The sequence below is a fragment of the Nannospalax galili genome, unplaced genomic scaffold, assembly GCF_000622305.1.
Source record: "Nannospalax galili isolate Female #2095 unplaced genomic scaffold, S.galili_v1.0 scaffold1619, whole genome shotgun sequence".
NCBI classification, from domain to species: Eukaryota; Metazoa; Chordata; class Mammalia; order Rodentia; family Spalacidae; genus Nannospalax; species Nannospalax galili.
The window spans coordinates 551,576-564,256 of NW_008342739.1; the positions used below are offsets into that span (position 1 = coordinate 551,576).

Consider the following 12,681-nt stretch of genomic DNA (forward strand, 5'->3'; position numbering starts at 1 on the left):
CCCCCATCCTAGGCACATATACTGCCACTAAGCTATATATACTCTCAGCCCTGAAATTCTTTTTTTTTTTTGGTGGGAGTTAGGGATTGAACCAGGGCCCCGTGCATGCTAAATACATTCCAACACTTGAGATACACAGTCCCTCAAATGGATCTGAACATGAGCTAGCTGTGCAAATGGACACTAAAGTATGTGTGGCAGAGACCACTACCAACTACCAGTCAGAGGGAAACTCTACTGCTGCTAGCGAAAATCCTGCCATTAATGTAGCACACTTCCAACACTCAAAAGTTGAAATTCTGAACTGGGGGCAGTGGCACATGCCTTTTGTCCCAGCACTTGGGAGGCAGAGGCAGGCAGATCTTTGTGAGTTTAAGGCCAGCCTGGAATACATAGCGAATTCCAGGCCCAGCTGGGGCTACAGGAGACCCTGTCTCAAAAAGACAAAAAAAAAAAAATTCCTGCGTTTTATAGACTGCCCTGTGACTCCGCATGGGGATGTCCATCTTCAGACTCTACAGCTTCATTCCCAGGAATGTGAGAACGCCCAAGAGTAATATATCCCAGAACAAAACGCCAACATGTTCACTGCTCCGTCAGTTGGCCGAGCACAGCCTGACACTGAAGAGGCACTGTGCCTTCAACTTCTAAGTCTTGTCTCCTGCGTTTTATAGACTGCCCTGTGACTCCGCATGGGGATGTCCATCTTCAGACTCTACAGCTTCATTCCCAGGAATGTGAGAACGCCCAAGAGTAATATATCCCAGAACAAAACGCCAACATGTTCACTGCTCCGTCAGTTGGCCGAGCACAGCCTGACACTGAAGAGGCACTGTGCCTTCAACTTCTAAGTCTTGTCTACCCAGTGTCCTCCCATATCCCTTCATGCAGAGGCTTGGGGACGCACATGAACGAGATGGGAGTTGTTTTAGCCGCAAGTTGGTGGAAGTAAACTAGTCACTAATTCATAGCAGCAGTATTTATAATGGAAAATCCATCTAGCCTCTGCCACACAAAGGCCCTCTACCCAGTTTGTGAAGTAATCTACACTGATTCTTTTTTGTGCATCTAGAAAAAAGAAATTATTTGATGGGTGAATGATGAGAGAGAGAGAGAGTAGATAATATTATCTGGGGGTTTTGTTTTGGTCTTTTTTTTTTTTGAGACAGGGTCTTCCTATAGCCCCAGCTGGCCTGGAACTCACTATGTAGACCAGGCTGGCCTCAAACTCACAGAGACCTGCCTGCCTCTGCCTCCAGAGTACTGGGATTAAAGGCACCACCACGCCCAGCCTGATAATGTTACTTGTATTGGATCCTTGATGACTATTAAATGATACAAAGCTAAGCATATCTAATTTCCTTCCAAGAATTCATGGAAAGTTGGAAAGAAGAAAATCTTTATGTTTGTGTATTTTCACACTAGCTTTGCTGCTGGGCTTTAGACTAAACCAAGAAAAGGAGTGAAAGAAGGACAAGGGGGCCGTGTGATCACTTGAACTTTTTCAGTACTGTGTCTCCAGGTTCTCCTAGAGCTGCTTCTCAGTGGCCCACGAAATGCTGTCAGATGGCCGACAGCAGCTGCGTAACATTTTAATGCTCTAAATCTAGGTGTGTTAACAGCTACTCTAACCAGAATCTAGAAATTACGTGTGCTATTTTGAGGAAGTCTCTGTCAACTGGACGCTAATATCTACGTGTGTTTTGCCTAGTGCTCTTTCATTGAATACAAGGATTTTAAGCTGGTCTACCGGCAATATGCGGCTCTCTTCATCGTGGTTGGCATTAGTGACACTGAGGTAAGGTGCTGGAGGAGTCTATACAAGATGCAAGACTTTCGTTCTCCATAAATTGACATTTTTTCCAATTTGCCTCCTTAAGAACTAGTAAGCCTCTTTCAAAGTGTCTGGGTCTTTATTAAGGCTTGGAGAGCTGCATGGAAGAGAAATTGCAAGGGTGCCTCTGGGTTAAATGAGCAGCTTATAAACTAGAGAGGCCTAAAGCTGCGGAATGCTTTCCTTTTCGTATATCGTTGGTACTTTGTTTGTTTGGGTTTTTGTTGTTGTTTTGTTTTGTTTTTTGGTCTTTCTGAGACACGGTCTCCCTGTAGCCCCAGCTGTCCTGGAGCTCACTATGTAGACCAGGCTGGCCTGAAACTCACAGAGAGCCACCTGCCTCTGCCTCCCGAGGGCTGGGATTAAAGGCGTGTGCCACCACGCCCGGCTCTTATTTTGTTTTTTTAATATTATTACACTTTTTTTTTTTTGGTCTTTTTGAGACAGGGTCTCCCTGTAGCCCCAGCTGTCCTGGAACTCACTATGTAGACCAGGCTGGCCTCGAACTCACAGAGATCTGCCTGCCTCTGCATCCCGAGTGCTGGGACTACAGGCATGTGCCACCATGCCCGGCTCTTATTTTGTTTTTTTAATATTATTACACTTTAACTTTCTTTATTTGGATGCAGGGACACACCTGTACCAAAGCGTGCATGTGGAGGTCAGAGTGTAACTTGTAGGAGTTGGTTCTCTGCTTCCACTGAGTGGGATCTGGGAATCAAACTTAGGTCATCAGTCTTGGCAGCAAGCACCTTTATCCTCTGAACCATCTCCTGGCCCTTTTTGGTGTGGTTTTGGTATGTGTGTGTGTGTGTGTGTGTGTGTGTGTGTGTGTGTGTGTCTGTTTGTTTGTGTGTTTGTGTGGGAGTGTGTGTGTGTGTGTCTGTTTGTTTGTGTGTTTGTGTGGGAGTGTGTGTGTGTGTGTCTGTTTGTTTGTGTGTTTGTGTGGGAGTGTGTGTGTGTGTGTCTGTTTGTTTGTGTGTTTGTGTGGGAGTGTGTGTGTGTGTGTCTGTTTGTTTGTGTGTTTGTGTGGGAGTGTGTGTGTGTGTGTCTGTTTGTTTGTGTGTTTGTGTGGGAGTGTGTGTGTGTGTGTCTGTTTGTTTGTGTGTTTGTGTGGGAGTGTGTGTGTGTGTGTCTGTTTGTTTGTGTGTTTGTGTGGGAGTGTGTGTGTGTGTGTCTGTTTGTTTGTGTGTTTGTGTGGGAGTGTGTGTGTGTGTGTCTGTTTGTTTGTGTGTTTGTGTGGGAGTGTGTGTGTGTGTGTCTGTTTGTTTGTGTGTTTGTGTGGGAGTGTGTGTGTGTGTGTGTGTGTGTGTGTGTGTGTGTGTGTGGTGGTGATGGTCTTGTTTATGCTACCCAGGCCAGTCTTACTCCTATAGGCTAAGCAGTCCTCCCACCTCAGCTTCCAAAGTTACTGGGATTATACCTGCACCACCATGTTCCTAACTAGAATTCCTAAATTTTCAAAAAAAATTTCATTTCTTTTTATTTTATGTGAATGAGTATTTTGCCTGCATGTAAGTGCACCATGTTTATTCAGTACCTACAGAGGCCAGAAGCAGGTGTCAGATCCTCTGGAACTAGAGTTATGGATGGTTGTTACCTGACATGTGATGCTGGGAACTGAACCTAGGTCCTCTGTGAGAGCAGCCACTGCTCTTAACTGCTAAGCCATGTCTCCACCCCAGAATTCCTTCTTCATCCCTGCTCTTACCCTCTTACACAGTTGGGCAGCTCAGACAAGCATAGAGGCCTGTCACTCATGACAGGGACTGAGGAGCATAGACTGGGGCTGAGGAGATGGTCAGAGTGAATACAGTGCTTGCCACGTATGTGTGAAAACCAGGATTCCGATCCCCAGAACTTATATAAAAGCCGGACTGTGATGGAGCCGCGTAAAGCCTTAGCACTCAGGAGACAGAGAAAGGGCACTCCTGGGCCAAACTGAGCTGCCTCAGCCCATGGAGTGGAGAGGATGGAGGAAGACATCAACGTCAGCTTCAGGCCTCCACATGCACACACATACACATGTGCACGCACATAAACATGCATGCGCACACACAGACATAAACCATAAAGCACTTTGAGGTGATGTCTCCATCTTCAAAAATATAAAGGGACAGCTTTGAAGAACCTGAGAAGTTGCCTAAGGCAGTTAGTTGATAAAGTCAGAGATAGCTCAAGGACCCTACACTGTGAGGCTCAGCGAAGCTCGGCGTGGCCATTCTCATCCTGGGCTAGAAAACGAATCTTGCTGGTTAAGGTTTCCTCTGTTTCCTTCATCGGTAAACGTCTTTAGTGGCTCATGAGCCCAGGCTAGGTCATGGACATGCACTGCTACACTGTTTTTGTGTGCTGGGGACTAAAGCCAGGCATACTAAGCCACATACTAGGCAAACTTATCCAGCTGACCTACATCCTTAGCCCCAGAAAGCATCTTATCTAAGCTGGTCACAGACGCTTTTGAATATCAGTCAGTGGGAAGTTCACGTATCTATCACTGAAACACGTGCTTTAAAACCTCTGGAGCTGACTAGGCACTTTCGTTTTACCCATAGGCCATTCTAAAATTAATTACATTTTCCTTTTTATTTCAGAATGAAATGGCTATTTATGAATTCATCCACAATTTTGTAGAAGTTTTAGATGAATACTTCAGCCGAGTGGTAAGTCTAATGGCTAAAAAATGATTTTGTAAGCCCAGTTTTCTAGAAATTGGGTCATTTGGGTATTTGTTTTGTTGTTGTTTGGTTCTTTGTGTTTTTGAGACAGGATCTCCCTGTAGCCACAGCTGGCCTGGAACTCTCCCTGGGCCCCAATCTCCGACATCTGCCTGCTTCTGCCTCCTCAGTGCCTGGATGAGACGTGTGCACCACCACACCTGGCCATTTGGGTGTATTAATACCACGTGTAATATGGAGCTTTAACGTGTAAAGGTTAAAATAAATGGTGCCAGATACTCATCGTAAGCTTCCTCCCTTGTTGCTCGCCGTGGCCATTGCATACCCAGGTCCTCTGGAAGAGCACTAAGCGTTCTCAACCACTGAACCATCATCGCTCCAGCCCCAGCTTGAATCTTTTATTTAGCATAATGTTTTCAAGATTCATCAGTGTTCCAGCATTGCCAATATTCTGTTGAATGGGTATACCACGTTGTCTTTATCCATTTTAGTTTTGGGCTATTATGGGGTTTTCTTCTTTTGTTTCTTTGTTTGTTGTTGTTGTTGTTGGTTATTTTGAGACAGGGTCTCCCTGTAGCCCCAGCTGACCTGGAATGGGCTATGTAGACCAGGCTGGCCTTGAACTCACAGAGAGCTGCCTGCCTCTGCCTCCCGCGTCCTGGGATTAGAGCTGTGTACCACCATACCAGCTTCTTGGCTCAGTTGTTAACTGTTTTATCTTTTTATCGTTGACCTGAAAGACTTCTTTTATTTTTGGTCTTTTTGAGACAGGGTCTTCCTGTAGCACCAGCTGGCCTGGAACTCATATGTAGACCTGGCTGGCCAGAAATCGACCTGCCTCTGCCTCTCCAGCACTGGGATCAAAGGCATGTGCCACCATGCCAGGCTAATCCATTGTTTATTATTTTAGTGTCATGCTTAGAAAGGCTTTAAATTTACTCTATAGTTTCCATCTTAGAGTTTTATCATTTTAGTTCATAAATTTGAGTCTCTGGTTCATTTTGAGTATTCTTTCTTTGTTTTTGTTTGAGACAGTCTCACCATATAGCCCTGGCTGGCCTAGAGCTCCCAGAGATCCAAGTCCTGGGATTGAAAGCATGCACCACTATACCCTGCTGTTTCTGAGTAATTTTTATGTGTCGTGAGTTACAAATGAACTTCATTCAACAGATGTTTTTGTTGTTGTTTGGGACATAGCCCCAAACTGTCCATAAATTTGTATCCTGTCTCTACCTCCCAAATCCTGGAATTACAAGCATGTACCACCATGTCTGGCTCCTTCATTCTGTTTTACATGTGGATACCTATTTGTCCAGCAGCATTTGTCGAACATACTGCTCTTTCCCACCAATGGATGACTTTGGTACCCTTGTTGTGAAATAATTGATCATAAATGTAAGGGGTGAGCCAGGCATAATAGCACATGCTGTAATCCAGCTTTTTTGAGGTGGAGGCGGGAGGAACAGGAGTTCAAGGCTAGCTGGTACTTAGCAAGTTCAAGCTTGGGTTAAGTGGGACACTATCTGAACAAACAAAAAATTTTTAATTAAAAAGATGCAAGTAGGCCGGGTGTGGTGGGACACCTTTAATCCCAGCACTCAGGAGGCAGAGGCAGGCAGATCTCTATGAGTTCGAGCCCATCCTGTTCTACATAATGAGTTCCAGGCCAGCTGGGGCTGCAGGGAGACCCTGTCTCAAAAAGACAAAAAAAAAAAGTAAAGGTTTCTTTGTAGAGTCTCATTTCTGTTCCACTGAGCTACGTGCTGATCTTCTTGCTAATACCACACTATCTTGATTATTGTAGCACTGTAGTAAGTTGGAAACCTAATAGTCTTTTTAAAAAGAATCAATGAAGACAGTTTGTATTACTACCAAAGGCCTCAGCCTTGGTTAAACATTCTTGAGAAGTAGCGGTAACATGAGCTACTTTTCTTTTCCCTGTAGCCCCAGCTAGCCTGGAACTCACTATCTAGACCAGGCTGACCTTGAACTCAGAGATCTCTCGGCCTGCCTCTGCCTCACCAGTGCCGGGATCTTCTCTTTTTTTTTTTTTTGAGACTCTGTCTCTTGAGTACCAGGCTGACCTTGAACTTCTGATCCTCCTCCTCTACCCCACTAGTGCTGGGATTACAGGTGTGTGCCCCCACACCTGGTTTATCCTGTATTGAGGTTTGAACCAGAAGCTTGTGCATGCTAAGCAAGCCCTCTACCAGCTGAGCTCCATCCCCAACTTGAGCTTATTATTTTTCAAAGTTGTTTCATGTCATTTTGCCTTTATATAAAATGGCCTGGAAGGAACTGTTCCCAAGCTGCTTTTCCTGAGGCGATACGAGGATAGTGCTCTGTGATTGTAATATCAAGCACACTAAAGCCCAAAGGCAAAACTCAGGTTCCGAGTCATGTTCAGAAATGGCGTCTTTTGCTGGGTGTGATGGTGAACACCTGCTTTCCCAACACATGCTGCTTCTCTCAACAGCAACAACAATGAACTTATATATTTGGACCTACTTGTATGGCCTGAAATGAATTTGGAATCTCTTTGTGGGAAACCAGCCTGTCTTCATTGCATAGTGTAGTGCTCCCAAAGTCTGGTTCTTCATAAACTGGGAACTTCGAAGTACAAACTCTGGGCCAAACTCCACAGTACTAGATCAGAATCTCTGGTTGGGTCCCCTCAGTCTATGTTCTAACAAGCCTTCCCGGTGATTCTGACACATCATTACCTTAATGCACGAGGCTTCTTGTCCCTAGTTTCCTAATTCAAGGGACAGAACTGGGAAGACGGCTGTGGATTTGGCCTGTGACGTGACAAGTCATCTGTCCCAGAAGGACTGATATATTCCAAAGCTGAATAGGACAAGATATTCTAGACCATTCCAGAGGCTGGCTATGTGGGGATATCTCACAGGAGGCTCGCCCGACACTATGTCTCTGTGTTTGTTGGTTGCTTGAAGAGGGTCCCACAAACAAATACTATCCATAAAACCTTCACAGGGCTGGAAATGCTGCCTGCCCAGGCCACATAGCACTGCAGGTGCTAGCCATGCCTGACTTTGAACACTTGGGATGCAGTTAGTGTGACTAAGAGATCAAAATGTTACTGAACTGGAGTGAGTGTCGATGTGAATCTCCACATTGGGCTGGAGGTGACCAAACTGATGACACAGCCCTGAGGAGACCACTTTCCTGTCAGCAGACTGGTTGCAAGTCATGGTCTGTCTCCCAGGAGGCCACTTTCAGGTGACACACAGGAAGAATGTAATTTCCAAAAATACAAATGTCTAAAACCAAGGAGAATAAATGTAGGTATAACCCTATCACTGCTAAGGTTTTTGAATTATAGCATTCAGTAACTGAACATGTTGAATTATAGCTGTCATTTTGGGAAAGTCAATGACCGCGTAAACCACAGTAGTCAAGATTCAAAGTTAAGTAAAGCCAGGTAACCGTGCAGGGCTTGGGCTGCACTGGGGATGACCCCGGCTCAGGCCCACAGCTGAAAGCTCAGGGAGAAGGAAGGCTCCATCTCTCACCCAGAGCACCTGTCATCTAAGATTTATTTTTGGCTTTGTGAGTTTTAAGCATCCTTTCTGGGCTATTTTTTATCTTAGAGAGTTTTCAAATCTTAAATTTGGAGATGAATCTCATGCTGTCTACCCCAAGAAAAGAATCTGCTATCATATGCTCACAGCCAAACGTCAAACCAGTTGATTTCTGGAGGAGTTCTGTAGTGGTGTGTGCTGTCGCTGTGAGGAACAACACAGCGCGGTTTCCTGCCCTGCCTTTGACAGACCTGAAGGCCTTTCACATACGAAGTCATTTCTGCTAACCATTTTTTCTGCATAAAAATGAAATACAATAAGCAGAAAAGAGATGGATGTGTGGCAATTGACCATCCGTTCAAACTCAAGTTGTATAACTAACGCAGTGGAGAACCCCACCATGAACCGTGGCCTCTGTGGCGGGGATATGTTGAAATAGGCTCATTGCTCGTAACAGGTGTACTGTCTTCTGGAACAGGATATAAAGTATGGGGAGGCCATGCATGCGGGAGTCTTCTTTTCTTTATTTTATGTGTGTGAGTGTGTTGCCTGCAAATACGTAAGTATGCAATGCCCATGGAGGTCAGAAGAGGTTATTGGATCCCCTGGAACTGGAGTTACAGAGAGTTGTTAGCCAAGAGCAGTCAGTGCGCTCTTCTTATTTATTTTTTAATTTAATTTAATTTATTTTTTTAATTAGGGCCTCACTCTGTAGCCCTGGCTAGTATGGAACTTGCTATGTAAACCAGGCTGACCTCAAACTCACAGATATACCTGCCTCTGCCTTCTGAATGCTGCGATTAAAGGCCAGCACTCTTAATCACATTCTTACAAGTGAAACAAATGAAACAAGAAGGTAGATTTCCGTATTTTCAGGTTAACATTCAAAAGCTCCCTACATATCATATCATATTTATTTATTTATTTATTTATTATTTTTGTGGTGCTGGAGATCAACCCTGGCGCCTTTAAAATGCTAAGTAAGTGCTGTGCCATTGAGCTACATCCCCAGGTCTGCATGCCATTTTAAAATTTGTACTTGTTTGTTTTTTTGAGACAGGGTCTCCCTGTGGCCCCAGCTGACCTGGAACTCCCTAGGTAGACCAGGCTGGCCTGGAACTTGTAGAGATCCACCTGCCTCTGCCTCCCAAGTGCTGGGACTAAAGGCATGCACCACTTCCTCTCCCCACTGTCAAGATCTCAGCTGTGACTGGTCTGGAACTCACTTTGTACCATGCTGACTTCACAGAGATCCACCTGCCTCTGCTTTGTGAGTGCTTAGGGATTAAAGGCCTGTCCCATCACGCCTGACTGCATCATGTTTTGCTGAGGGCTATAATTTACTTAACTAATCCCCCTTTAATAGATGCTTAGATTGTTGTCAATAAGTTCCTGTGATAGCCTGAATATTCTAATCACGTGTCATTTTCCTATTCCTTAGGATAAACTTGTAGGGGGCTGGAGAGATGGCTTAGTGGTTAAGAACACTGACTGCTCTTGCAGAGAACCTAGGTTCAATTCCCAGCACCCACATGGTGGCTACAAATCATCTTTAACTCCAGTTCCAGGGGAATCCAATGCCTTCTCTGACCTCCGCAGGCATTGCATGACACGGGTGCACTCACATACATGCAGGCAATATACTCATAAAAATAAATACAATATTTTATTATTTTTATTTTATGTGTATGAGTGTTATGCCTGCATGCAAGTAAGTGCGCCCGTGTCTTGCAATGCGCGTGGAGAACAGAAGAGGCTGTCAAATTCAAATCCCTTGGAACTGGAGTTACAGACAGTTGTTAGCTGCCATGTGGGTGCTAGGATTTGAACCCGGGTCTTCTGCAAGAACAGTCAGTGTTCTTAACCACTGAGCCATCTCTCTAGCCCCTAAACTATATTTTTTAAAAAAGATAAACTTATAGAAGTAAATCAATGGATTCACAGGGAATGGCCCACTAATCCATAGATCAAATTAAGTCGGTAAGACTTAGTTGGTATTTATTTATTTATTTATTTATTTATTTATTTATTTATTGGCAGTTTTATAATTTTGAGTCTCAACAGTTAGTTCTCATCTACATTGACTGTCTGTAGATTTTTTGAATGTGGTAACAGGGACTTAGGTTACCAAAGTATACAGGATGACACTCGGGTACCCCATGGGTACCTGGGGCCCACAGAAAAGGGTCATTCCAGTGCCTTTTTACAGACGGGTCTGGATCACAGACATCCTCAGAGCCCTATGCTGGTTCCCACACGTAGAAGGCCCTGGCTGGCACCTAGAGTTGGGCCCACATGCTGTCCCCCATTGCCACCACAGAAGAGCCCTCCCCAGTCTCAAAGGTGTCAAACAGGCTGAGGGATAGGCCTGCCTGAAGCTTCTCGTGGCCCTCTAGTGAGGCCTTCAGGGACATGGGCTCCATGACAGACTGTATGCTCAGAGGGAACAATGGCTTTTGAGCAGCTGATCGGGTGGGCTTTCCTGTTGGGTACTGGTACTGCTCATACCAAAAGATGATGGGGCCAACTGCGTGCCATGGTCCTTGTAGTTCAACTGATTCTCAAACAGGATGGCCACAGTGACCCCCATATAGTGCTGAAGCCCATCTAGCTTGGTTACCAGCCGTTTCCGCTCAATCACCAGCCTTGCGGTGTTAGCAGACCTCTGTGGGGAGTGGGCACCCCGGCAGGTGGGAGGGCTACCTCTCCCTGCCCTGTGACCCCTTCCTAGTGTTTCCCTTGTTCCAAGACTCGGAAAACCATGCATCCTCCAGCTGGTAAAACACCTCACCCTCTTCCAGGTGATCGTCCTTCCTGGTATCGAGGCTTCTGACAGTCATGATTTTGAACCGCTACTGGTATATAAGCTTGTTGCAGACTGGAGGCTGGGAAGAGGCCCAGCTCTCCTCCACCCAAGTCCTGACTCTCACATGGAGCTTCATAGTGGCCAGGTGCACAAGTGCTTCATGGTGGGGTCCTGCTATGATTCATTGTTCTTTCTTTTTTAAATATGTTTGAGTGTTTTGTCTACATGTATGTATGTACACCATGTGTGTACCTGGTGCCTGCAGAGGCTAGAAAGCAAGTCCAGTCCCCTGAATGTGGAGTTACAGATGTCTGTGAGCCAACATGTGGGTGCCGGGAACCTCTGCAACAGGACAGTGCTCTCAACCACTGAGCCATCTCTCCAGCCCTTGGTTTGTTTTTTGAGAGAGGGTCTCCCACTCTACAGGCCAGGCAGGCCTGAACTTGAGCAGCCCTCCCAAGTGCTGGAGTTATGGGCAAGCCGCCACCGACCTCAGCCTCCCCTCCACTCTCTGACCTCTAAAGTTCCTCTGACCTCCAACGCTTTATTTTTCTCTTAATCACAGTCGCGGCTCAGGGCTTCCATTCCAGGGCTTCTGCATGATCCTGAGTGGCCTCGTTTGCTGCTTCCGGGCAGTCAGAGCGGCCGCTGTCTGCTCAGTGGGGTCTGAGGGGTGCCTTCTCACTGTGCGTCCCTTTTCTCTTTTTCAGAGCGAACTGGATGTATCCTTTTTCAGTCTGGAAACCATTGCATGTATGTGGCAAAGTACATTCTAGATCTAATCAGGTGAGTGCCACCAGGCAGGAAGAGGATTTGGCAGAATCGAGAAGGTGATCATCTCCAACTAACAAGGCAGCTCATCTGCAGGCGGTTCACAGAACCTCCCGACCCCCCGCTGTACAAAGACAGCTCTTCTCGGGTTGTTTTTCTTTGGGGGGTTTGTTGTTGATGCTGTTGTTTTGTTTCCAGACAAAGTAATGACATGGTAGTAGTTGATAATAACTAGTGTTCCTTGTTGTAAGGTAACCATATCCAACAGGCTTGTTCAAAATACCCATATAAACAAAGTGTTGGGTATTCTCAGAGGGACTGGACTTTCAGGGCTGCAGGTAGAAATCTCCAGAAGTCTCCCTCGTGAGCAGAAGGTGGCACTCAGGGAGATAAACTGGAGAGTTAAACAGTCACCTGGCTTATACTCATTTCCTTTTAGAGCAGAAAAAGTTTTTTTTTTTTCTCTCCTTTAAATCAAAACTGTCTAAGGAGACGGGATACAGCTTAGTGGTACAGTGCCTGTCCTGGGTTTAATCTCAGCGCCACAAAACAAAACAAACATGCCTGGGACCCCAGCTATCAGCAGGCACTCACTATGCTTTTTGTAAGTCTCTGGAGGGATAGTTAGTTGTTTGTTAAGTTTTTGTTTTTTGGTTTTTTGTCTTTTTGAGAACACACCTGGCCTTGTATGTTAAATTTTAAAGGTAATTTATTTCTGGCCAGGCATGGTGGCGCTCGCCTTTAATCCCAGCACTTGGGAGGCAGAGGCAGGTGGATCTTTGTGAGTTCGAGGCCAGCCTGGTCTACATAATGAGTTCCAGGACAGCTGGGGCTACAGGGAGACCCTGTCTCAAAAAGACAAAAAAAAAAAGATAACTTACTTCCTTCAAAAATCTGCCTGGTTTGGGGCTGGAGAGATGGCTCAGCAGTTAGGAAAGCCTACCACTCTTGCAAAGGACCTCAGAACCACTTGAACTCCTGTAACTCCTGTTCCAGGGGATTTGATGCCCTCTTTTGGCCTCTGCAGGAACATGCATGCATGTGGTGCAC

General features: G+C 45.6%; 1 protein-coding gene across 2 annotated transcripts in view; it reads left to right on the plus strand.

Moving 5' to 3' along the window:
- Ap4s1 (adaptor related protein complex 4 subunit sigma 1) overlaps nucleotides 1-12,681 on the plus strand; it is a 57,530-nt gene that overhangs the window by 37,796 nt on the left and 7,053 nt on the right. For both annotated transcript variants that reach the window (XM_008838800.3, XM_029566294.1), the window contains exons 3-5: nucleotides 1,712-1,798; nucleotides 4,429-4,497; nucleotides 11,571-11,582. In XM_008838800.3, coding sequence (XP_008837022.1) covers nucleotides 1,712-1,798; nucleotides 4,429-4,497; nucleotides 11,571-11,582 — 168 coding nt within the window. The remainder of the gene's footprint in view (nucleotides 1-1,711; nucleotides 1,799-4,428; nucleotides 4,498-11,570; nucleotides 11,583-12,681) is intronic.